At 39.5% G+C, this 23374-nt stretch overlaps 1 protein-coding gene across 2 annotated transcripts in view; it reads left to right on the forward strand.

Moving 5' to 3' along the window:
- The window catches only part of RASGEF1B (RasGEF domain family member 1B), a 565627-nt gene that overhangs the window by 25084 nt on the left and 517169 nt on the right, over positions 1-23374 (forward strand). Inside the window, exon 1 of one of the 2 annotated variants that reach the window (XM_090266713.1) lies at positions 3391-4026. The exons of the other annotated variant lie outside the window; for it this stretch is intronic. Coding sequence (XP_090122839.1) covers positions 3958-4026 — 69 coding nt within the window. The 5' untranslated portion in view covers positions 3391-3957. Of the gene's footprint in view, positions 1-3390; positions 4027-23374 lie in introns of those variants that run through there. 2 annotated transcript variants of the gene reach the window in all.

Below are 23374 nucleotides of genomic sequence, written 5' to 3' on the forward strand. Positions count from 1 at the left end.
GCTTTTCAAGTAAGTAAACCTTGGCAGCTAGCTCACTGTGGCAGCACTGAAACCCCAAGTTCCTGCATCAGAGGAGCAAGCTTGGCTGGCGATGTGGGAGTGTTACCTCAAGGATATGACGCTAGCTTCTCCCTCCAACTTCCTCCTTCCCTTTCTCCCTTTCTCTCTCCCTCCCTCTTTCCCTCCTTTTTTCCCATTTTACACCTATCTCAAAGGAAAGTACATTTTTCAGGGGAAAAATCTCAGCCCTGGCATTATTTAAACATGATGCGAAGTTTCACATAGAGGGCATGATTGAATGGAAAGAGTGCGGGCCATGAGGAGACTTAGAATCCAGCCCCGACTCTGCCAATATACTTTGTAAACTTGGGCAAAAACTTAACACTTTCTATGCTTCTGAAATAAAGTGGGGTGAGGGAGGGGGAGGGGTGGATTGGACTAAATTCTTAAAAACTATTTATATATATTTAATGGAATTGGGCTTCCAGCATATAGGGGTGGAAAAGCCATGGTATATGCCAGGCTTTCCTGCTCACCTTCTTGGTAAGGAAGGATGGGGGCCCAGACTGAAGCCACAGGCTTCCTTGTTGTACCAAGAAAGAAGTGAGACAAATATTAAGTTTCAATCAATAGCACTACTGGCACACAGAAGATGGAACTATTTTCCCCAAATTGTTTTTATTGCTGCCAGTAGCTGCTATTTGCTAAGAAATCCATTCAGATCATCAAAAGCCATAGAAACATACAGTGCATGAAAAGATAATATAATTGGCACCATTGTAACTCTATATGTGTGTGATCTCAGCTGGGAGGTGGGAGGTTGTAGGATAACTTGTAATCTAGTTCTTTTGTTGTAAAATAGAATGTTACCATTGTATTCCTGTGGAATAATAATTACAAAATCTCAGGCAAATAAAGAGCCTTTCTCAGGAGGTGCTTAAAGAGCTCAATAGACACCCAGTCAGCCTTGTAAACATAGTAAAACCTGGCTTGCTTACATTGCTCTCAACTGAAAATTCCTATTAACAAGTATCTGCCCTCACCTGTCTTATCAGGATAAATGCTTTTTATGCTGGTGAATCTGACAACCCCAGAGACATGGAAATGCCTTCTGAATCATCAGAGAATTATGAAACCTTCAGTAGAGTTCCAGTGTTGGTTGTAATTTATGACAGTCTAATATTTTGAAAAGTGGTATTTCATGTGTTGTAGAGACTATAATTAGTCAACATAGTTGATTAATCAGACTGCTTTACTTTCTGACCAGACTCAAGTACTGTACTGTATTTATGGTAACTATAACACCCAATATCCCTGAAAGCCACAAAGGAAGTAAGGTAAATGAAGATAGTATTCTTTATGGGTTGGCATAGAAAAAATATTACTCATTCTGGGCAAGTGAACATTTCCAGAGCTTTATTGTTCAACTTCTACATTAGCTTCTAAACTAAATGAAAAGAGAAAATAGGTAAGTTTTAAAAATAGATATTTGTTTTTTATGAGTTTGCCATTCCCAAGATCATGGTTAATGTTAATAAATAGACAATCAGCTCTTTTAGCAAGGATGAGTGTCTTTAAAAACAAATTACGGGTGAGACTTAGTAGAGCCTCTTCACAAACAGAGATTTTTTTTAAAAAAGAGAGTATCAGTATAGTAGATTTAGTTGTATTAATTGGTCCATTCTAAATGTTTTATTGAGGGGATGGGATCTTAAATCAGTTAAGATTAATTTGCTAACTTTTTTAATGTCCACGTTCTTAATGATAGGATCTTTAAAAAAGTATTAGAATTGGTGTTTTTTCCTCAGGTTCACTGCAAAGAATAGAAAATTCAGGAATGTGTAAAGAAGAAAATAAACATAATCCATCATTCTATCACCCAAAGAGAACTATTATTGCCTCTTCATATATTTCCTTTTATTTTCCTCCTATGTGTACATGTGAACATTTTACAAAGTTAGCCCATACTACATGTACCATATGCTGTCCCTCACCAACATTACATAGAAGAAATTTCCTAGGTCACTAAATAGTCATTTAGAACATACTGAAAGCTTACTATATTTATCAACCATAGTATGTTAAAACAACCTCCTGTTGTTAAACTTTAGATGGTTTATAAATTTGGGCATATAATGCTGCAACAAGTCTCTTTGCTTATTTGTTTATCTACCCATCCATCTTCTTTCTATTCAGTCAAACAAACACCTTTAGAATGCTCCTTTTTACCTGGAGTCTCTAATACAATGTGACTTGATGAACTATTAGAAGCTTTTCTAGTTCTGTTTTCCTTGCGTGTGATATTAGGTGATTTGAAAAGAATTTCTCTGAGGTCTCTGTCACCAATCTAATGCTTTTACAGTGCTTGTATGTGCTGACAATATAGGGCAATGTTTCTCAAAGTCCAGTCTGAGTACTACCTGCATCGGAATCTCCTGTGGTACTTAATGAAATTTTGAGCGTCGGCCTGCGAGCTAAGTGTCGCTGGTTCGATCTTCCAGTCAGGGTACATCAGAGAAGGAAAACTCTGACTCCCAAAAACCTCCGCTGCCTTGCGGCATACCTCTTCAGGGGAAAGGCTAAGGGAGTAAACCCCGACAGAAAATCCGGAGCCGGAGTCCCTAAGGCGGTTTGACGTTGTAGTCAACACCGGCAACTCCTGTGGCGCACCTGAAGCCAAGCTGTATTGACTCCGTCTTTCCCTTGGACCCTTCAGCTGCGAAGAGAGGGGGGGTCTGCTGCATGGGCAACAGCAGACCCTCCATATCACCCTGCCCAGGCTCTGTAGCTTCAGTAGAAGCTACACCATCGTCTCTCGAGACGGACGGATGCCGACGACGACTTAATGAAAAAAAAAAAAAAAAAAAGTCTAGTTTTAAAGAAGCTCTCCAGGTTAGTGTTATACACATTAAAGTTTGAGATGTACAGCTATAGGGTTGCGACATAAATATATAACATAGGTCTTGTGTCCTGAAAGTATCTCCCTTATTTATAAAGGACAAGCCTTATAGGTTTGGAAAGAACAACAGGGTCACACCTGTGTGTTATCAGTCTCCTGGCCAGGCCCATCCTCCCTCACCCCCAAACTGCACTCCAGCCAAGGCCATGGAGGGAGCTGTGACAGTGATGATGGAGCATATCTGGCCAAGCCACGGTGCCTACAAAGTCATCTTTCCTCTTCTGGGGCTTACCTGTGCCTGCCCCTTTCTGTAAAGAGTGTTAACGTAAGAATGGGAGGGAGTTCCTGCTCCCAGGCTTCAGGAGCCCTTTCCCTTCCCAAAGGGAGGGTGAGGCTGGCGCTGGCACGAGGAGGAGTTCCTCTGGGCGCCTTGTAGCGGTAAGTCGCCTGGGTCAGGCAGCAGCCTTAGCAGCTGCGCCTTTTCCACCTCCCTTAGCACGGACGAGGGGAAACTGGAGAAGTGGGTCAGCCCGGCGGGCCCGTCAGGGCAGACCCTCCCCCGCCTTCGCGTCCAGCTCTCCCGCGGAGCATCAGGCTTGGGCTCCAGCCGAGCGGTGTCGCTGGAGTGTCCGTGCCCAGGGCTGGGCCGACCCGTGCCCGCACCACTGTGCCCGCCGGCTGCCCTTGCCCGCACGCGGCCGTGCGACCTGCGGCGCCGTTGGCCTTCCCGCCACCCCTTCGGCGGGGCCCTTTCCTTACTACGGTAATAGTGACATTCAGCGGGAAAGGCTAGCGTGTACCGTGGCGCCCCGGATCCCGCGGCGCAGGAGGCTCGGTCGGCGGACAGGATTGCGCGCCCCTCGCCCCGCTGAGTGCGGCGGCCGGGCAGTAAGCTCGCTGGCCCCGCTGCCCCGGGTCGTTGGCCGCTGCAGGGCAGCCTCCGAGACTCTGCCGGCGCTGGCCGGTGAGCTGCGGGCAACACCACGCCGCTTGGGCTCCTACACGGGGAAAGGACGGATCCAGCGCTTCGGGAGGACACCCTGCCTCACTGCTCGTATATGGCCAAGTTTTTCGCCGAGCTCCTGGGCTGCACATTGCCGAGCAAGGGCGCCTCTCCCATGTTTGAGGTAGGTGGTAGAGGGCGTGTCCCCGCAGCGACACGGCTGTCTGCAGTGGCGGGGGACCTGTGACCGCGGCCCTGGGGCCCCAGGAGTTGATAAGTGTGCAGGCTCACTTGACTGGTTTCCATCTGGATGTCTGGGGTGGGGCAGGGAGAGGATGGCGAGGAGGAGACCTGTAGCCTGAATTCTTGTCTCCCCGGACCTCAGTGAGTCTTTTTTTTTTTTTTTTTTTTTTCTTCTTCTTCTTCCCTATTTGACAGGCAAACACGTTTTCTGTCCATCTGCACGAGTTTTTAGAGTTGGCCTTTACCTAAAATGCCGGGAATGCCTGAAACGAGCAGCATCCTGCAGTCCCTCTCTGCTGTCTACGTTGTTTCTTCCTTTTTCCTTTTAATCTGAAAACATAATGAACAGTAAAATCTTTAGGTCAGATAGTTCCTACCTTCCCTCCTCCTCCCGCCCTCCCCCAACCTCCAGTGCACGGCAAACTCAAAAAGTTAATGCATTTCTTCTTCTGTGAGTGAGATACGTTGGGAAAGAGAAGGATTAAAATAGGGATTGCCAAGTCATGTGAGGAGATCTCAGTTCTGAAGGCAGGTACTTCTAATTGCTCACACCTGCGAGAGATGGCAATGACGCTGCTGTAAGCATCTTGGCCAGGCGTTGTTTTTGGGAAGGCTGGCTTGCTCGTCCTCCTTGGGGGAATGGTGGCATCAAGCTTTTAAAAATAGGAAACCTATATTGGCCACTTAGGAGAAACAGCTTTACATTGTGCACAGTCCCTCCCTTACCTCTGTAGTGCCACAGGGTCTTTTGTCTCTACACACTTGCCCTCCCCAGCAGGCTGACTGCCTGACAGCAAGGCCTGGACCAGAGCACCCCTGCTGTGGCCCTGGCCAGGTGAAGCAGTGCTGCAGCCTGTGCTTACCTGGCACTCCTCACTGAGCCTGAGGGCCTGACAACTTCCCCTACCAGCCTCAGGGTTGCTCCAGGAGCAGCGTCAGCCCTGTCTGTCTGCGCGTTTCCAACTGGCCAGAGAGAGCAGAACTTGGTCTCTTCTCTTCTGGGCGTGGGAGCTTGTCCTTCAGCAAGGCAGCTCTGGAGAACTCCAACTGTTTGTCTCTTCCTTGACTGCTTGTGAGTCTCTTCACAAGCCTTTGACAACTGTAGGTGTTCTTACCTTCTGAGGTCTTATGGTCGGTCACATTCCTTTGATTTTGGAGCTCAGATTGCCCAACCCTTAATGTTTGCTGTGTGGCAAATCAGTTTTTAAGCAGGGAGACCCCCCATAGTAGGCAATAAAGAGGATCTGGGACAACAAGAGTAGGCTGGAAGAAACCAGATTGAAATGTTTAGGCACTTACTTGGTAGCCTAGAATCTAAAAAATAATGAAGAGCTTGAAAAAGTAGTTTTCCAGGCCTGCAGCTAAAATTAGCTGTCTCCTTTGGTGGGTAACATCTCTGCTCATTTGCTTCTCTGGGATGTAACTGTTAGGAAGCTTTGGGGGGCCATTTGGGACACCCAAGAGACTCCTTTAAAACTGCTGTTCTCTACAGCTTTCTCGTCACTTGTATTTGGATTTTTGTTCTTAAGTTCCATTCCAAGCGATTTTAGTTGTATGCACTGTGTCTTGGTTGTAGATAAGCCCATTTTATCCTCCAGTCAATAGATGGCCCACCATAGTTTCTCAGAATAATTGGCTCTCAATCATTGATGGTTGGCGGGAGCCTTAAAATCTAATCAGAGACATATTTAGACAATGAAGAAAATGAGTGGCTGTTTTTTTTTTTTTTTTTTTTGAAAGAGCTCCAGAGAAAGGGAACTCCCTCAGTCCTGGGTAGCTCAAAAGTTGCTTTGTGTAATTTCCTACCCATTCGGAGGCAGGAGCTACAGAAGCACATGCTCTCCCCTTTCTACAAATTATTGATTCAGTGTTGGCTGTATCAACCAAAAATACTACATGCAGGTATCACTTTTAATCAATGTTGCTGGAGGAGTTAAGTGACCATCCCTTTCCTACCTATGGGGGAAAATCTGTGCCCAAGGAGATGAATAACTGAGTCAAGGATGTGTTTTGAGGATGCTTTCTTCTCAGGCAGAAACCAGTAACCCCTTCAATACACTGTGGTTGAGTTCTCTACATCTGGTAGGGAGAGAAATGTGTAAGAAAGATAAACTTAAACCTTTTAAAATACTAATTTCTTGAAAGTGAGATTGCTAGGACATGAGAAAATTTTAAGCAGCTTCTCACTTCCACCAAATGCTCTGATTCTAACTTTGGAGGTTACTTTAGTTTCAGGGAGGTCAAGAGAAGAGATGAATGTTTTCCTAATGAATGGCCTTTGGTTTCATTCTGGTTAGGAGGTGGCCAAGAATGTAGTTTCTTCCTACACAGGCCAATTAGGTTTGCACAGAGGAGCTTCTGCCTGGAAGAGTACTGAATCCCGACAGGACCTCTTGTGTGCTTGCAGTTGCCTGACAAGGGAGAATGGGCGACAGGTACGGGGAACCCAGGGACAAAAAGCCACTGTGGTTGTAAAACAACCCCAGGGCATTCCCTGCTGTGTCACCTTCAGAGGCTAAGGACAGATGGTGTCCATCTGAAACAGAGAGTAGGTATTTGTGATCATTTTGTTAACCTCTGCTTCATTTTTTCTTAGTAAAGTATTTATATTTACAAGCCAGGTCTTTGAGAAACAATTTTACAATTTCAAGAAAAAAAAGCAAAGGATACTAAGCTTACCCCAGCCATGTCAGTGCCATGAGCACTGGGGCTAGGCTTTTGGAATAACTTTTGTGCCACAGCAAGACAGAGCTGCTGCAGAAAGATTGAGCTTGCTGGGGATTCTGGATGTCTAGAAAGGTGGGACACTTTACACACACAGGTTGGTGGTTTCAGACCAACCTTAATTTGCTTCAGGTCACTCTGGTAATGTGTGCTAGAGTGAGGACCTCAAAGTTCATCTACTTCCCCCAACTATTGTTACTGTGCATTAAACTTCTGTTTTGCTTTATTTTTTGGTTTTCTACTTCAGCTTCAATCCTAGATGTACTCTTTCCCTTCGGGAGTAGGACAGGGAAACCCATTCATTCATATTTTCTTTCATTCTTTCACCTTCATTATGTGACCCTTGGAATGGTGAGATACCTTACTCCTGGAAGTGTTCTAGCAAAGGCTGATTGAACACAGAAAAAATATTAAAGGAAAGATTCAAGTTCAATCTATTGACCCTTTATAGAGAGCTTCCATGTGTGGAGCATTTGCCGTATGTTGTCCTGTTTTATTCCCCAATCACATTATGAGGTAAGTCGAGTTGTCATACCTGTTTCAGAAGTGAGGAAAACGAGGCTCAGAGTCATTGCACAAATTGCCGGGGGTCACTCACCTACTAAGATCTGATCTGGGAGATAAATCTTGGACTCTGATTCCATAGTATTTTGCCAACCAGCTGCATTGACTTACCCCATCTTTTCTTGGCCTCTGATCTCTATCTCATCCATTCTATCTCTTGGACTATTGCCAAAGTTAGATAATCTTCCTTAAGAGCCCACCTCAACACTGTGCCCATTTATATACCCCAGATTCTTTGGTAGCTCATCGCTGCACATAGATTCAGCAGGGTATGCAGTTCCTCTCAGAAGTGTGGTCACTACCTAATTTTCATGTCCAGTCTTTCCTTCCTCCCACTGTATTCCTAATATTCCAGCAACTACCCCATTTCTTGATTGAGTGATCTCACCTCCAAGCTGTCCCTCTGCCTGGAATACTCTTTCCGTTATATCCTTCTATTGATATTTTCCCTTTATTCAAGGTTCAGTTCAAATCCCACCTCCAGATCCCCCTGGACAATATCCAACCCTCTCCCACAGTCTCACTGAATATTATTTATGTTTGTTTCCATGTGAAACTGTGTACAACTTTCTTTTATAATTTCTCTATACTTAAGTTTTCTATCTTCAATAGGGGATAATAGCAGGACCAAATGCAGGGCAGTTAATTTCTGGAGAGAACTTAGAATAGTTTCAGTATGTGGTCATTCCTGAGGTCCTTTCCTTGTGTGTCTCTGATCTTCAGCCTCAAGAACTAAATATTTTTTTCCTTTCACACCATGTAGCAGAGTATCTGGCACATAGTTTGCATCAAATATATGTCCGATTGACTTGATCATCCAACCCTGAGGGTCCGTAATTTTCTTTGCTTTAAATTATTTGTTATCTGAAATTCAAATTTAAGCAGCACCCTGTATTTTTCACTTGCCAAATCTAGCAGTCCTATCTTACCTTCCTCCTCCTCCCTCAGAACTAGCTCATAGAGTTCAGTTCCACTCAACTGTGTAAGTCTTGTCTTGTCCTTTCCTTTCTATAGCCCCTACTCCGCCAGAAAGTCTGTCCCGGGACACAGGAGCCACCTGTAGGGAATTGTAGCTGGGCACCTGTCTGTCCCCATTGAAAGCTTTCCACTGCAAGTGTCAGGGCTGCAACTGTGTGAGGCATATTACTGGCATCCTGTTTATTCATTCTTCATGTGTTCACCAGTTCATTCAGTCAGTCATTCATTTAACAATTATTATTAAGCATTGGCTTTGTGCTAGGCACCCCATAGAAGCCTTGCTAAGAGACGTTCAATTGTTTTGACTGTGACCCACAATAACAAATATATTTTACATTTCAATCCTGAATTCACATAGCCATTTATACTAATATTATACTGGAATAAAGTTTCAAGAATAGTACTTTCCCTTATGACAGGGGATGGACTCTGATTTTTGCAATTCTGTTCTTTCTTTTGCATTCTACCTCTTCCATCCTAGTAAGAATTAAATGGGGGAAAGACCCACTGAATTGGTTTCATGTGTTGTGACTCATAATTTGAAAAGCAGAGCTATATAGGATGATAATATTCTATTTCTACAGACCAGTTTGTATTACCTCATTATCCAGTAGTATCCTTATACCTTGTGACATTAGGAGACTTTTGTGGTCTGTCTTGGGAAGACAGTTACTATGCATAACACTATTTTTTGATGGAAATTATTTTCGGGGCTTTAAACAACTAACTTAACAAACAACTTTTGATAAATATCCTGCCTCTAAATTGGGTAAACGTTTGGTATGCTACCTGAGCATATTTTATGACATAGTTTTTTATTTTGAATGCTGTACTTGTATTTCAATTTATTTGTCCTTTGCATCCACTAACAAATGTGCCCCACTGGTTGGACTGACTCCCCATGCATGCTACAACTGGATCTTACCAGTTTTATATTTTAATAGGCCCATCTCTTCTCTTTCTAGCAGTGTTTTTCCCTCTAATTTGCTTGATAAAGATCTTGATTTTGTCCATTACAACGAACTTCTTTATCTGTTTAAAAGAATCTTACACATTCTTATCCACTTGGTCATTCTGATTGGTTTCAAGCATCTAAAGAGTGAACCGTGTGGTCAGTCTGTTTTGAAAGTAAATAACTTGCTTGTATATAGCTTTCACTTTAGTGATTAGATGTTGGTGGATGATGATCATAAGAGAGAAGCTGACTTTGAGAATAATAGCTCCTGTTACCACAGCTGGGCCATTTGAATTTTAAGCTAATGGATGCTGCATTTGTCTTTTAAATTCCCAATTCAGTTGGTTTGAGGGCCAATTGAATTTCTCTACCACATCTGAACTGTTGTATACACCCGGGCAACTCTCCTTTTCTTTGTGTTAGCTGCTTTTAAACTCTGCATGTGGTCCTAAATGCACGCATTTCATTTATAGGAATATTTGGTCCCATTATGATTAGAACTGTCTAATGGTTCTTACTGAGAAACAGTTACATGATTTGTTCTTTTCTGTATTTTGATAAGGAAAGGCTGGTGTTTCATATCTGTCAAATGGCCAGTGCTGGTTTCCATGTCAGAGGAAGCAGAGATAAGAGCTTAGGTCTTTTATTTATTTATTTATTTTGCTTAGTTCTTTTCAATTTGTAGGTGTTCTTGTATATTATGAATTTCTTTACTTTGTAAATCTTTGATGAAATACAATAGGTCCAGTAGTGACATTTATATTAGGAAAGTTCTACCTACTTAGAGTTACCTATTGAAGTGGCCTATATAGAATGACAACGTTTTTGTTTTACTTTAAAAATTTTTTAAATCATTTTTTGTTATTCTATTACATTGTCCCCAAAGTTCCCCCTTTGCCCTCCTCTGCCCATCCCTACCCCTGCTTCCACAGTCAGTTCCTACACTGTTGTTCATGTCTGTGGGTCATTCATACATGTTCTTTGTCTAGTCACTTTCAGTCTGTTTCATGTTTCTATGCCTATGGTTCTATTTTGTTCATTAGTTTATTTCGTTGATTAGATATCCTCATAGGTTACAGACATCATATGGTATTTTTCTTTCATTGACTGGCTTATTTCACTAAGCATAATATTCTCCAGTTCCATCCATGCTGTTGCAAAAGGTAGGAGTTCCTTCTTTCTTTCTGCTGCATACTATTTTGTTGTGTAAATGTACCACAGTTTTTTGATCCACTTATTTACTGACAGGCACTTAGGCTGTTTCCAGCACTTGGCTATGGTAAATAGCACTGCTATGAACATAGGGGTGCATAGGTTCTTTTGAATTGGTGATTCAGGACTCGTAGTGTATATTCCCAACACTGGAATCACTGGGTCAAAAGGCAGTTCCATTTTTAGTTGTTTAAGGAAATTCCATAATGTTTTCCACAGTGGCTGCCCCAGTCTGCATTCCCACAGAAAAGTGCACCAGGGTTCCCGTTTCTCCAAATCCTTGCCAGCACTTGTTGTTTGTTGGTTTATTAATGATGGCCATTCTGAAGGGTGTGAGGTGATATCTCATTGTGGTTTTAACCTGCATCTCTTTGATGGCTACTTATCTGAATTCTGTGATGAGTAAGGATTGTGCTTTCTACCTTAAACTTATTCTTGGCCTATTTCTCCAAATACCTGTAAGATATTAACGGTATTCTATGGCCCTGTCAAACCTGTGCATATTCAAATCAAAATGGAAGACTCATCCCTCTCCCTGCAACCAGCTGGAACCCACTTCTCCTTCCTAACTCTATCATCAGCCAGAGCACCACATGTCTTCTTACCTAGAGTAGCATGGTGGTGCCCTCTTTGCTTTCTGTTGTTTCATGAACATTCTGTCAGTGATGCCTGCACATTCTTTCCTGGATTTGTACCTTTATTTTTATCCCTGCCAGTCTTCATCCACTGATCTGACAAACATGTATTGAATATGTACAGTAAGGTCTAAAGGGGATTTCACAATAAGCCCGTAATTGGTTTGCTTCCCTGAAGCCTCCCTCCTCTCCACTTTCCCTGAATTTGCTACTAGAATACCACAATACTTTATCATTGTCACTTTCCTACGTAAGAGTCTCTAAATTCTGCCTAGGTTATTTCTAAAGTATTCTCTCAAGTGTCTTACTCTGCCTAGCTAACTGTACTTCCTGCCGTTGATTTCCTTCCATTGATCCTCACATGTCAAATACAAATTCTTGCCCTTGTCTGTCCTATAATATGATGACCTATCCTCATTCTTTTCATTCTTCCTAACTGCACAATCTTCAGGGCTACAGTAAAAACCCAGCCTTTTCTGATCCCTTCCCCAAAGTCACAGTAAAGAGGCCAAGAGTACACAGGCTGGAGGATGAGATACTAGGCTTCCAATCCTGGCTCCCCCGCTTTTTAGCTATATGACCTTAAGTAAATTACTTGTTTGTGTCTCACTTTTTTTCTGTATAATTAGAATAATAATAGTAGCTATTTCATTGAAATATTATGAGGATTAAATAAGAATTCAAATAAAGTACTTAGCATACTATGTGGCATGTTGTAATTGACAAATAATGTATAATAACGATGTTTATTATGGTTATTATTGTCTACTTTCTCCTTGATTCTAATATCCCTGAGTTGTCTTTCTTCTTTGACTACCTTAGACATACCTTACATTTTCCTGAATTCTTCACGTTGCAGAGCACAACATAGGTACTCAATCAATATTTATTAATTTTGAACATATGCCATATGCTGTTTTAGCAAAATCTGGGAACCAATTTATTTCCGGATATATTTAATTGTATGTCATGGAAATGTGACACCCACTGTTCTTTAATGACTTGCCTCTTATCTATGGGATGTATACTGATGCTAACTTAGCCTGTAGTGGTACATGTGATGATAATGTACTTTTACATACAATTCTGGCAGAAGCAGTACTTGAAAAATGTGCCAATTATAAATGCCATTTAAATAAAATTCAACCATAGATTACAATATAATTAAACACAGAGTATTTTTTTATTTTTCAAATGGTTTGCAAACACATATCCTCAAAATAAGTCAAGTGAAGCAAATTCATGCCATCAGTCAAGATTTTATTCATCAGACCTTTATGTTTCATGCTGTGGGTAGAGAATTCTTGCTGGAGGTTAGGTTAGATTATTCCAAAATTAATTTAATCCAAAAAACATTTACCCAGTGGGCTTCCTTATTGAATTTCTGGTGGGAAAGAGTGGGTAGTGATGTCCTGCTTCCCCAGAAACTCTGTTGGAAGGCCTGAACACATAGGAATTTACTTTCACGGAGATTATTTGAACTTGGCTGAAAGTCCAGTGAGGGTGCCTATAGAGAGGCACATGGGCTGAAAACTAAAGAGAAGCAGCATTAAGAATTGCAAAGAACCTGCACCGGGAGTCTTAATATCTGCATTCTGAGCCTGGCTCATCTCCTCACTGGCTGAATGCTATTGGGGGAATCTTGGAGTGCCAATTTTCATAGCTCTAAAACAAAAGTATCCTTATTTGATTTGCTTTACTCGCAGAAATGATGTGAGTCTCTGTGTGGCAGTAAGTGTGAACATCCTTTATAAAATGTCAAGCATTAGACAAATGTGAGTTGCCATCACTGATATTGTAATGAAGAGGTCAGAAACAGGATGTGTATCCTGACATCCAGGGTATGCAGGAGCCTGCTGGCAAATGGACCCTTAGGGATGGTATGAATGGTAAAGAATAAAATGCTTCTGTTTGAAAGGTTGAGAAAGAAATATGAAGCAGTTGTATTTTACAACTAGAGCTTTAGCCCCTGTGCAATAACCCCTGGAATCTATTTGTATTCAGAGATTTAGGTAGGGAATAAATCTTGTAAAAACTAAACTTGAACTAGGTTTATCAATGACAGAATCCCATCAACATTGCGAAGATGGAGGGTGGGGTTAAGGAGTAGAGGTGGGAGGTTGGGATAGGGTGAGATAAAGGTTAAGGGTGGGGATGGGTGTGCAGATATTCATGACAGAAGGAGAATTACAAGGAGGGGCTGCTGGACCAGGCTCAGAAAGAGGATTTGAGAGGCTACGATTGCAGATTGCAAAAAGCTACAGTGGCTGTTGTGTGAACGCCCTCTCCTCTCCCTTTGTCCCCTGAGCCCAGCTATACCCTCTGCCAAAAAAAAGAAAAAGAGCTTGACATATGATGGATGATCCAAGCAACTCTGCTATGGAGCCATTTCAAAGGGCAGAACTCAGAGGAGGAAGTCTTTCAGTGCATGGGGAGCACTGATGTCCTGAGCAGAGCAGAAATGGGTAGTTGGCTACAGTACAGTCCAATGGCTGGTTCAAGAGCTCACGTGATGTAGTTTTCCCCAGAGCACAACGACTGATACCAAAGGAAGAAGGGATTCTTGGAAGAGAATCTGATGTCTCAGAATGTGCATGGAGTTCTCTGGCTAGCAGAGTTGTGGGTGTAAGTGATAAGATGACTTCATTTGTAACCACATTTGGGTATATACAATTTGTTCATGTAATCTTGTCAGTTTTATTCTTCCCTATTTCATTCTTGAATCGGTGTGAAATCTAGCCACCCCAAGCCTTTTTTCCCCCAACAAGCTTATTCTCGATGTTCATTTTAACCAAATTTTATACACATTAAAATGTGTTATGTGTCTGTTAAGAGAAAGTGGGGTGGTGTGGGAGAGGTCAGAAGCATATACAGAGTCACACACTTCCAGAAAGACACACAGACACACAGTGATTTGCTGCTGAAATGGCTATGATGATCAAATCACATCATGTAATCAGTGGTTAAAATGAACCCAGAAATCTCACTGATATTATATATCAACTTTGCTCCAAAACCTTAAGTGTACTTAAATGTGTGAGGCCAAGCATCTGGAACACTTCTCAGGGGTTAACAAACTGAACTTTCTTCCTTTTGAGGTTCTCTTTTGCCTCCTTGCTCTCCTCTCACCTAGGTAGGCCCTTTCCAAGTCTGTGACAGAGCTGTGTGCAATTCTTTTTTTTTTTTTCCCATCTCAACTCTGCAAATAGAAACTGATTTCATTTTTTCTCATGTATAAAGAAATAGTGCATCTGATTTCACAGGCCAGAAATAAATGATTGGAAAGCATCCATCCAGGCTCTGGGGAAGCCCCTAAAATTATCCTCTACCTTATGGACTGTCCAGATTGTATGTGGGGCTGGGGAAGATGGGGGAAGGAAAGCAGGATTTGGGAAATAACATTTTCTCGGGCCCAGGTGCTGTGAGTGAGTCAGATGGCTGAGTGAGTACCCTGATGCTGGCTCTGATTTTTAGGAGTCCATTTGCTCAGTGCCAGCTTTGAATGTCCAAGCATCTGGGCGGACCCTCTGGGGTCCCTAGTTAATGCAGCTCCCTCTCTCTGCACATTGTGTGAACTTCCTTTATGTGTGAATGCTGCCTAGATCTAGGGGTTTCTCTTGGCTTACCTTGTGTTGCATCTTTGATTTGGAGTTGCTGTGGGTTTGAATCACAAGACTTATGCCTTCACTTTTCAGAGTTGATGGATAATAAACAATAATAACAGTTCTTTAGAATTTACCAAAACGTCTTATGTACATAATCTTATTAGATATGAAAAACAATACAAGGTCAATTTACTCTATTTACAGATAAAAAACAAAGGAACAAAAAATAAAAATTATTAGCTATTGGAGAACAATTTGGGTCTAAAATCGTTCAACAGCCTTGCAGATAATAAAAGTAATTTATCACCTTTGTCTATATACGCCCTCTTCCTTAATAGAACTAAGAAGACAACATAAAAATACCATCAATTGAAATCATCAATATGAAATTCTTTGAAAACCATAAAGTGGTACAAAGAAAGGTAAGGTACCTTACCTCAAATACAGCTTGGAACAACAATGCAGTGTATGCCTAACTACCATACAATAGTGTTATAGTTGAACTTATTCTGTCCCTAGTAAAATAAAGGTCCTTCCCATTTCAAAGGCATTCCCTAAGCCCTTCTTTGCCCCACAAAATTAGCATTAATCCCACTTGACATCTCTCACCACCCCCGTCTCTTCCTTGGGGTTCCTTATATCACTGAATGAAAAGCCCCTGAGCTGTGAACTGTGGAGAATGAATAGATTTGTCTTTACACACAAACCGTTCCTAACGTGTGTATTGCCCAGGATTTTATGTTATAGCATTTCCTGTCTTGCTGGCTAGGAGTATTATCAGTAGAAGAAAATAACTGAAAAATTTCGTGGCACAATGCTTTATGGATTTTGAAGCACTTTGACTGATCTTCATAAACACCTTTTGAAGCATTACAAGTTGAGAAGCTGAGGTTCAGAGAGATAAGGTGAGAGATAAGGAAAGTGATGGAGCCAGGACGTCAGCTCTAGCTCTTCTTTTCACAAGTTTCCCCATTTTTTTCCAGGGCAAGCCAGGTGTTCACTGTGATGCCCTCACCAGGGTAAGGAAGCTATTGAGTCTTCTATACATTAGTCATCTCCATAATGACTCCACCACCACCAAGGCAAAGGCGTGGCACCTCCTACTCCCTGTCTCTTTGTTGATATTAAGGGCTGCCCCTATATGATTATCTTCTAGAATTTAATTAAATTTCTACTGTGTCACTTGTCACTTATTATTTATGTGACCATGGCCAAGTTACTTAACTTCTTTAAGCTTCAGTGTCTTCATCTATAAAATGAGGACAATGGTTATTATGGAAATTAAATGAGAAAATATATGTTCACTTGGCCTGGCACGTAATTAACATTAGGTATTATCTTTCTTCTTATTAGTTCTTGTTCACTTTCCACTTCGTGTTTGGGTTGGATTTACATTTTAGCCTGGTTATTCCTGTATTAATTTTTTAGAGTGAGGTGGATATTAAGTGGATGAGTAATGGGAGTAGGAAAGGCCTAAGAAAAGGCACCTACTATATACTGCGTCACTGGCCCACAGTAAAATGAAATTAGATGCAATAGCACTAGTGGAGATAAAAAGATTAGTTTGATTATTTTTTTATGGATAAACAAACCAGTGTTTACTCTTCTGAAGTCTCTTGCCATTACATACTGTGCTATCTGACTACTCATTGAATAAGCATTTATTTAATCCCAGTTATGTGTCCTATTCATGTGCTTGCTGCTGTAAGGATTACAACTGAGGACTATTCTGAGCTGAGGTCTGGTATGAAACCTTTATGCATATTCTGGGGAAAAGATTTTACAGGCTAACTCTTTCTCAGGAATGCTTCCCAGTGCTGTGATAATCATTTAAAATATTTTCCAAAAGGAGCTGGTTTCAGAAGAAATTCTGTTCTTCCAGATTGATGCGATAAATAGGCAGAATAAGTTATCATTTGTGTCTTATCACTTTTCTTGAAGACACAAGCAGTGATTGAAAATGTTGAAATGATGGGATTGTGTCTGAGGTCACAACAGATGTAAAACCTTTTGAAAACTATGCCTCTTTATTGGATTTTCTGATTTTGTTTTGTAGTGCCTTAGGCAAATTACTTTGCTCACATGTACAATGCTCCAAATAAAAATATCTCACTGGGCTGTCCTGCAGATTGCATGAAATATGATGTGAAAGCACTTAGCATAGTGCCTGTCACATGGTAGCAAGTATCCAATTAGCAGTGTTTTTCTTCTACACTGATGAATATGCTCCTTGGCTTTTCTAGACCACTGGTTTAAATCAAGTCTTCCTTTGAAGGCCCTCCTCCTGTTATCTGCTTTTATTCTGTTAGCCCCTTGAGCATCTCAGTGTTTCTTCAGCTCAGCATGGCTTCACATGCATAGCCCGTCAAAGAGTTAATAATGCTATGCTCTGGCCTTTCTGGTTTGCTGGAGCTACTTAATCAGACAAATCATTGTGGCTCTTTTTGTGCAACTCATTGATGTCCAAAGCAACTAATTAGAGAGAGGAAGTATAGAAAATCAATCTTTACTAACATTGACATTTCTTCCAATTTAAGCAATTGGTTTCCTTACATTCTTTGTGAAAACCTGTTGAAATCTAAAATTATCCCAGATGACGACATTAGAGCTTTCTAATAGGTTTTCAGTGTTAGAATAAAGATTATTTGAACATTAAATACACAGTCAGAATTTGGAAGGGATCCAGGATATTACATGAGCATACTAGACAAGTAGTTTGTACTTATGACAGCATTAAAGAAGCTTCAAGAGAAGAATAACTGTTTAAGAATCTTGCCTACTTAGAGGGGAAGAGGATTTTATTAGATACTATCCCTTTGCGCCTCCAGTTCTTGATGTCTTTCTGCTCTGTACTCCAGGAAGCCAACCTGTATGAAACACAGCCACCGGGGGGTCTCTTGGCCTTGGCTTCTAATTGTATTTGGCCAGTGGGGAACATTGGTCAGAGACTGAAGGGAGTGTAGATTGTGAGGGAAGACATTTAGCTCTCCAGCTCCTCTTTGCAAGGTCACCTTGAGCTGGCTGTGTCCCCTCTGACTAAGTCATAGCTCCTATAAAGTTCTTTCCACACAGCCTGTCTCTCTCCTGCTTCCTGCAACTCTCCCTTCTTTTGCTACTTTAATGGGGGTAACTGGGCATGTTACTAGCCTCAAGGTATTGTAGATGCCCTGTGGTTTTTCTTACAGCCTTCTTGCATCTTTGTAAATAGTCAGATTTTATTGAACTTTCCTTAAATTACCCAATTTGAATATGTCATCTGTTTCCTACTAGAAGCCTAAATGGTAGAGGAACAATAGCAACTTCCTCTTGAAATGTTAAAGTAACCATCTGAATTACTGGTTTGTGAAACATTTTGCCGATTCATAAAAATGTCGTGGTGCCTTGTTACATATTCAGGTAAAAGTGCACGAATTTACAAGACTAATATATAATGATATGGCCGGTGTTGGTTGTGACTTGTGGTTAAATAGAATGCCATTTGAGTTGAATGAGAATAATATTAGAACTTCTGTAAATGCCAGTATTTTAAAAGACTGGAGTATGCAGAGATGGAATGCATTACATCTCAATATCTTGATTTGCAGGCGAGGAATCTTGAGTCATCAAGAAGTTAGATGAGTTGTCCAGTCAGATGATTAGCATGTGGCAAAGCTGGGTCTTGAACCACAACAGCGACTCTAAGGCTAGTGGTTGTTTCAGCACTCTAAATTGTGGAAAACAGTTAAATTTAATGTCCTTTATGGACATTAAAATACATGAATTTGACTTTAATTGGTTAGCTTGGAATGAACTAGAAATGTGCTTCAGAGTGGTGTTGTGGGTTTTGATTTGTTTTTAAACAGAAAATTAAGGACGAGTGAGGAATTTCAGTTTCTAATAATTCATCTCTCCCATCAGAACAATGTTATGAAGATGATAAGTGTTTTTTTGCTGTATAGTACTTTTAATTTTAGAAAATATGGTTTATACTTGTGCTAAGTGATGAATTATAGAATTGCTTAGAAAACAATCCTGACCTCTGAATATACTTCATTATTAAAAGAGTTTTGAGGGAACTAGTCTCCCCTTACAGTTTCATACCAGACAAATATTTGATTTTCTGTTGCATATGTGGTGTGTTCCCTGATAATCGGAGTAGTTGTTATATAGAAGGTATCAATGTTTCTAGCCTTAAGGTAATACCAGCCTAATGCAAGGGATATGGGATAAAGATTAGACCCAAACTGGAAAATAAACAGGATAAAATTTTCTGTTTATGTCAACTGTTAGGAGGACCTATAAGATAACCCATTCAATTAAATTGAAAGTCCCTGAAGTCAAGGCTGAAAATTTACATTTTCTTTGTAGTTTCTTCTACCTCTTCACATGATAATTACTTAGTAAATATTTGACAAGTAAATAATGAAAATCACAATAAGTCTTGTAGTATTTCAGGAATAAGATAGGGAGTTTAGTCTAATCTGTTTTATGTAGTTCATGGTTTCTAGGCTCACACATTGGGAATATTACTTTGTTGTATATACATTTTATGGGAGTGTGATGGTTACTTTTTTCTACTTAAGGTTACATATAAAAATATTGGATTGTGAATTCAATATCTTTTAAATAAATTAAAAAGTGAGGCTGCCTGGCTGGTGTGACTCAGTGGACTGAGCGCCAACCTGAGAATCAAAGGGTTGCCAATTCGATTCCCAGTCAGGGCACATGCCTAGGTTGCGGGTCAGGTCCCCAGTTAGATGTGCTTGAGAGGCAACCACACATTGATGTCTCTCTCCCTCACTTTCTCCTTTCCTTCCCTTCTCTCTAAAAATAAATAAATAAAATCTTAAAAAGAAAAAGTGAAGCAGTTTAGGTAGACAGATCAATAATAGGATGATTTAAATCAATTTTACTATGAAGAAACATCATTAGTTTTCTTGTACATAAAACCTTAAAATTTAGTAAAAATAAGCTGCATATTGGCTTCAGTTTTTGTGCTTTGGTACTGATCCATAAAAACAGTGACTCACACCTGCTACAAGTATCAGCTTTCCTTGCACTTTTGCAATACACTAAAATGATCTTTCCTTTCATTATGCTTTTCTGGATAGTGCTGCACATTACTGTATTACATGCATATTTTAGAATTTTGAACTCCTAATTTTTTCTATATGTATGTAAATACATGCAATTCCCTTTAAAATGTCACTAGTGAATCCTTGTTTGTTAAATATCAGGATTGGCTTATTATTTTTTGAATGGTGGAGTTTTAAGAAAAACAAATCTGTTGAAGAGCTAATGGTTAACTATATGCTTACCTAGATGTAAAAATTGAATTTTGATAATCACAATTTCTTCAAATAGAAAGTTACAGCATGGCCCTGTCGGGTGAGTACTCAATGCTCCTTTATTACTCAACCTATCAAATTAGTTCTCTTTCTCATTGAGCCTCAAGATGCAGGGACGCAAATCTGACTGGTTGTAGGATTCAGATTGGGCCATGTATGTGAGTGGGTAGAATCTCTTATATGCATATGTCTCTGTCTTATTTCTTGTTCCTTCTAAAATGGTAGGACCAGGGAAAACTCACTTATGAAATGCACGGCTAATCCCTTTGTATTGCTTTTTCTCTATTTCCATTCTATATTGTGAGAGTGGTTAGGAAGAGATGTTAGCATCATCCAATATGATTTTTTCATTTTGGGGGGAAGGAAATGAACCATAAAATATTTTAGGATGATACTGATAGTAAATTCTAGGATATATAATTATACCAACTCCCAAACTCTTTTTATGAAGCCAATATTATCTTAGTTCCAAAACCAGGTAAAGACACAACAAAGAAAGAAAATTACAGGCCAATATTTCTGAAGAACATAGATGATAAAATCCTCAACAAAATATTTGCAATCCAGATCCAATGATACATAAAACAGATTATATACCATGATCAAGTAGGATTTATCCCAGGGATGCAAGGATGGTATAACATTCACATATCAATAAGCATAACATATCACATAAACAAAATGAAAGACACAAATCATGCGATCATATCAATAGATGCTGAAATAGCATTTGATAAAATCTAGCACCCATTTGTGATAAAACACTCAACAAAGTGGGAATAGAGGGAGTACACCTCAACATAATAAAGGCCATATAGAGGAAAACTACTGCAAATATCATACTCAATTGGCAAAAACTAAAAGCATTTCCCTTAAGATCAGGAACAAGACAAAGGTTCCCTGTTTTCAACACTTTTATTCAACATAGTACTGGAAGTTCTAGCCACAGTGATCAGACAAGAAAAAGAAATAAAAGGCATCCAAATTGGAAAGGAGGAAGTAAAACTGTCATTATTTTATTATTTGCAGATGACCTGATAATATACATAGAAAGCCCTATAGTCTCTAACAAAAAACTGTTCAACCTAATAAGCAAACTTGGCAAAGTAGCAGAATACAGTCAATATTCAGAAATTGGTGGCATTCTTCTATGATAACAATGAGTATCAGAAAGAGAAACTAAGAAAAAAAATCCAATTTATTATAGCAACAACTAAAATAAAGTACCTAGGAATAAATGTAACCAAGGAGGTAACAGACCTGTACTCAGAAAACTATAGAACACTGAAGAAATATATTGAGGAAAATACAAATAAATGGAAGCATATACTGTGTTAATGAATTTGAAGAATCAACATCATTAAAATGTCCATACTACCCAAAGCAATCTATAAATTAACACAATTCCTATAAAAATACAAAAGGCATATTTCACAGATATAGAATATATATTCTAAAAATATTTCTTTGTGTCTGGCATTTTTAGTTAATACAGTTGAAAATGTTTATTATTTTCAAGTTACTGGTATCATTCAATTGAAGAGCCATAGAGCATAAATTAAATGTGCTTTTACCTCACTTTTTGGGTAATGTTTTGTGTGTTCATTTGCATTTTTGACACATTTTCTGTATAAATCTTCAATCATTATTAATTGGAACATTTAGATAATAAATAGAGATTTTCTTAACAAGGAAATTTGTTTGTTATATTCTGACTTCGTGTTGAAAGATGGTTACAAAAAATGAAAGTGGAAACTTTTCTTGTCAAAATACCACATGAACTTGAAATAGTGAAACTATACGTGGAATTTTGTACAAAAAACAACACTATTGACTTTTCTACTTCAGTGTCCTTTCCTTACTTGTGACTGTCCATGGTGCTGAAAAGACTACAGTCTTGTTAGACACAATAACAAAATATTGGTGTCATGAAAAATTTTTTAGAGTACCCTCCATTTTAAATGAAGAACTATAGCAAGATTGTAATTGCTTATCAGGACAAGAATCTATATGTTTTTCCACTCTGTCAGACTGGCAAATCTGACTTAAAACTGAATGGACCCTTAGTAGAATTAAATGAACAAAACTCTAGGGTTAACGAAAGCAGTTACTGTATTACAAATCTTCATAAACACTTTGAACACAGGAAAACATATAGAGTTTTTTATTTATTGGGTACACTGATGAGTTATCATCAGCTTGTAACAACCCTACTGGTGAGAGCTATCAATCCTGTTTGAGAAAAAATTTAAAACATTCTGAATCATATCTTACCTTTGAGTCTTTTGAAAACCTTCTTGAAATTCTGACTGACTTTGGAGTACTTTCCAAATATAAACAACCATCTCATTTTCTAAGGGCTAACTGTTTACATTCAATGTCCACTCATGTTTTTAAAAACTTATTTAGTAAAGGTAGCAAGATTTAGAAGGATAAATCTTGAGAGTACTAGGTAAAAATTCTGATATAAAATATGAGCCAGTCTTATAAATTATGCTTAAAAGACTTTAATCTGGTAAGTCTTTATTTTTCTTCATGATAGTATGAGGTGCTACTTAGTATATTCTTGCTCACTGGTTTTCTAATTTTATTTTCCCCATTATTTTTTGTGTTGGTTTGACTGTCATTTGGAAACATTTGAAAACAAAATTATTTGTATTTACTTAGAATATAGGGAAAATTTTAGAATAATTCCAACATTCTGTGTCCCAAATGTATTTATAGGGAAAATGGCAAAAAGCACTCCTTAAATTACAGCTATGTATTTATTGTATTGTGTAGGTGCATACTATTTTCTTACAAGTGTACCAGGAAAAATTAATTCATTACATTACCCTAGCTTATCCTTCTTATCTTGTAATTTAGTTTATTTAAAAATGAATACTCATTATTTTTTAAAAGTTTTATTGGGGTTTACTTGACATACAATAACTTGCTATGAAAGTGTAATTGCTGTAAAATATACTACTTGATAGGTTTTGGTGAAGGTATACACATGTGAAATTATCGTAATCAAGATAATGAACATATCTATCACTCTTAAAAGCTTTCTTGTGCCCTTTATAATCTCCCCACCTGAATCTCACCTCTACCCTCAGGAAACCACTGGTTTGTCTTCTGTCTTTAGTGGTTAGTTTACATTTTCCAGAATTTTTATCAGTGGAGCCATACAGTTTGTACTCATTTTTCTGTGGTTTTATCTTGCTGTTTTGTGTACAACATATGAGGTCTGTCCAGAAAAAATCCAGCCACCATTAATATAATGAGAATGGTTTGTGTGACATCGGTA

The sequence above is a fragment of the Furipterus horrens genome, unplaced genomic scaffold (assembly GCF_987537825.1).
Source record: "Furipterus horrens unplaced genomic scaffold, mFurHor1.1.pri manual_scaffold_2, whole genome shotgun sequence".
NCBI lineage: Eukaryota > Metazoa > Chordata > Mammalia > Chiroptera > Furipteridae > Furipterus > Furipterus horrens.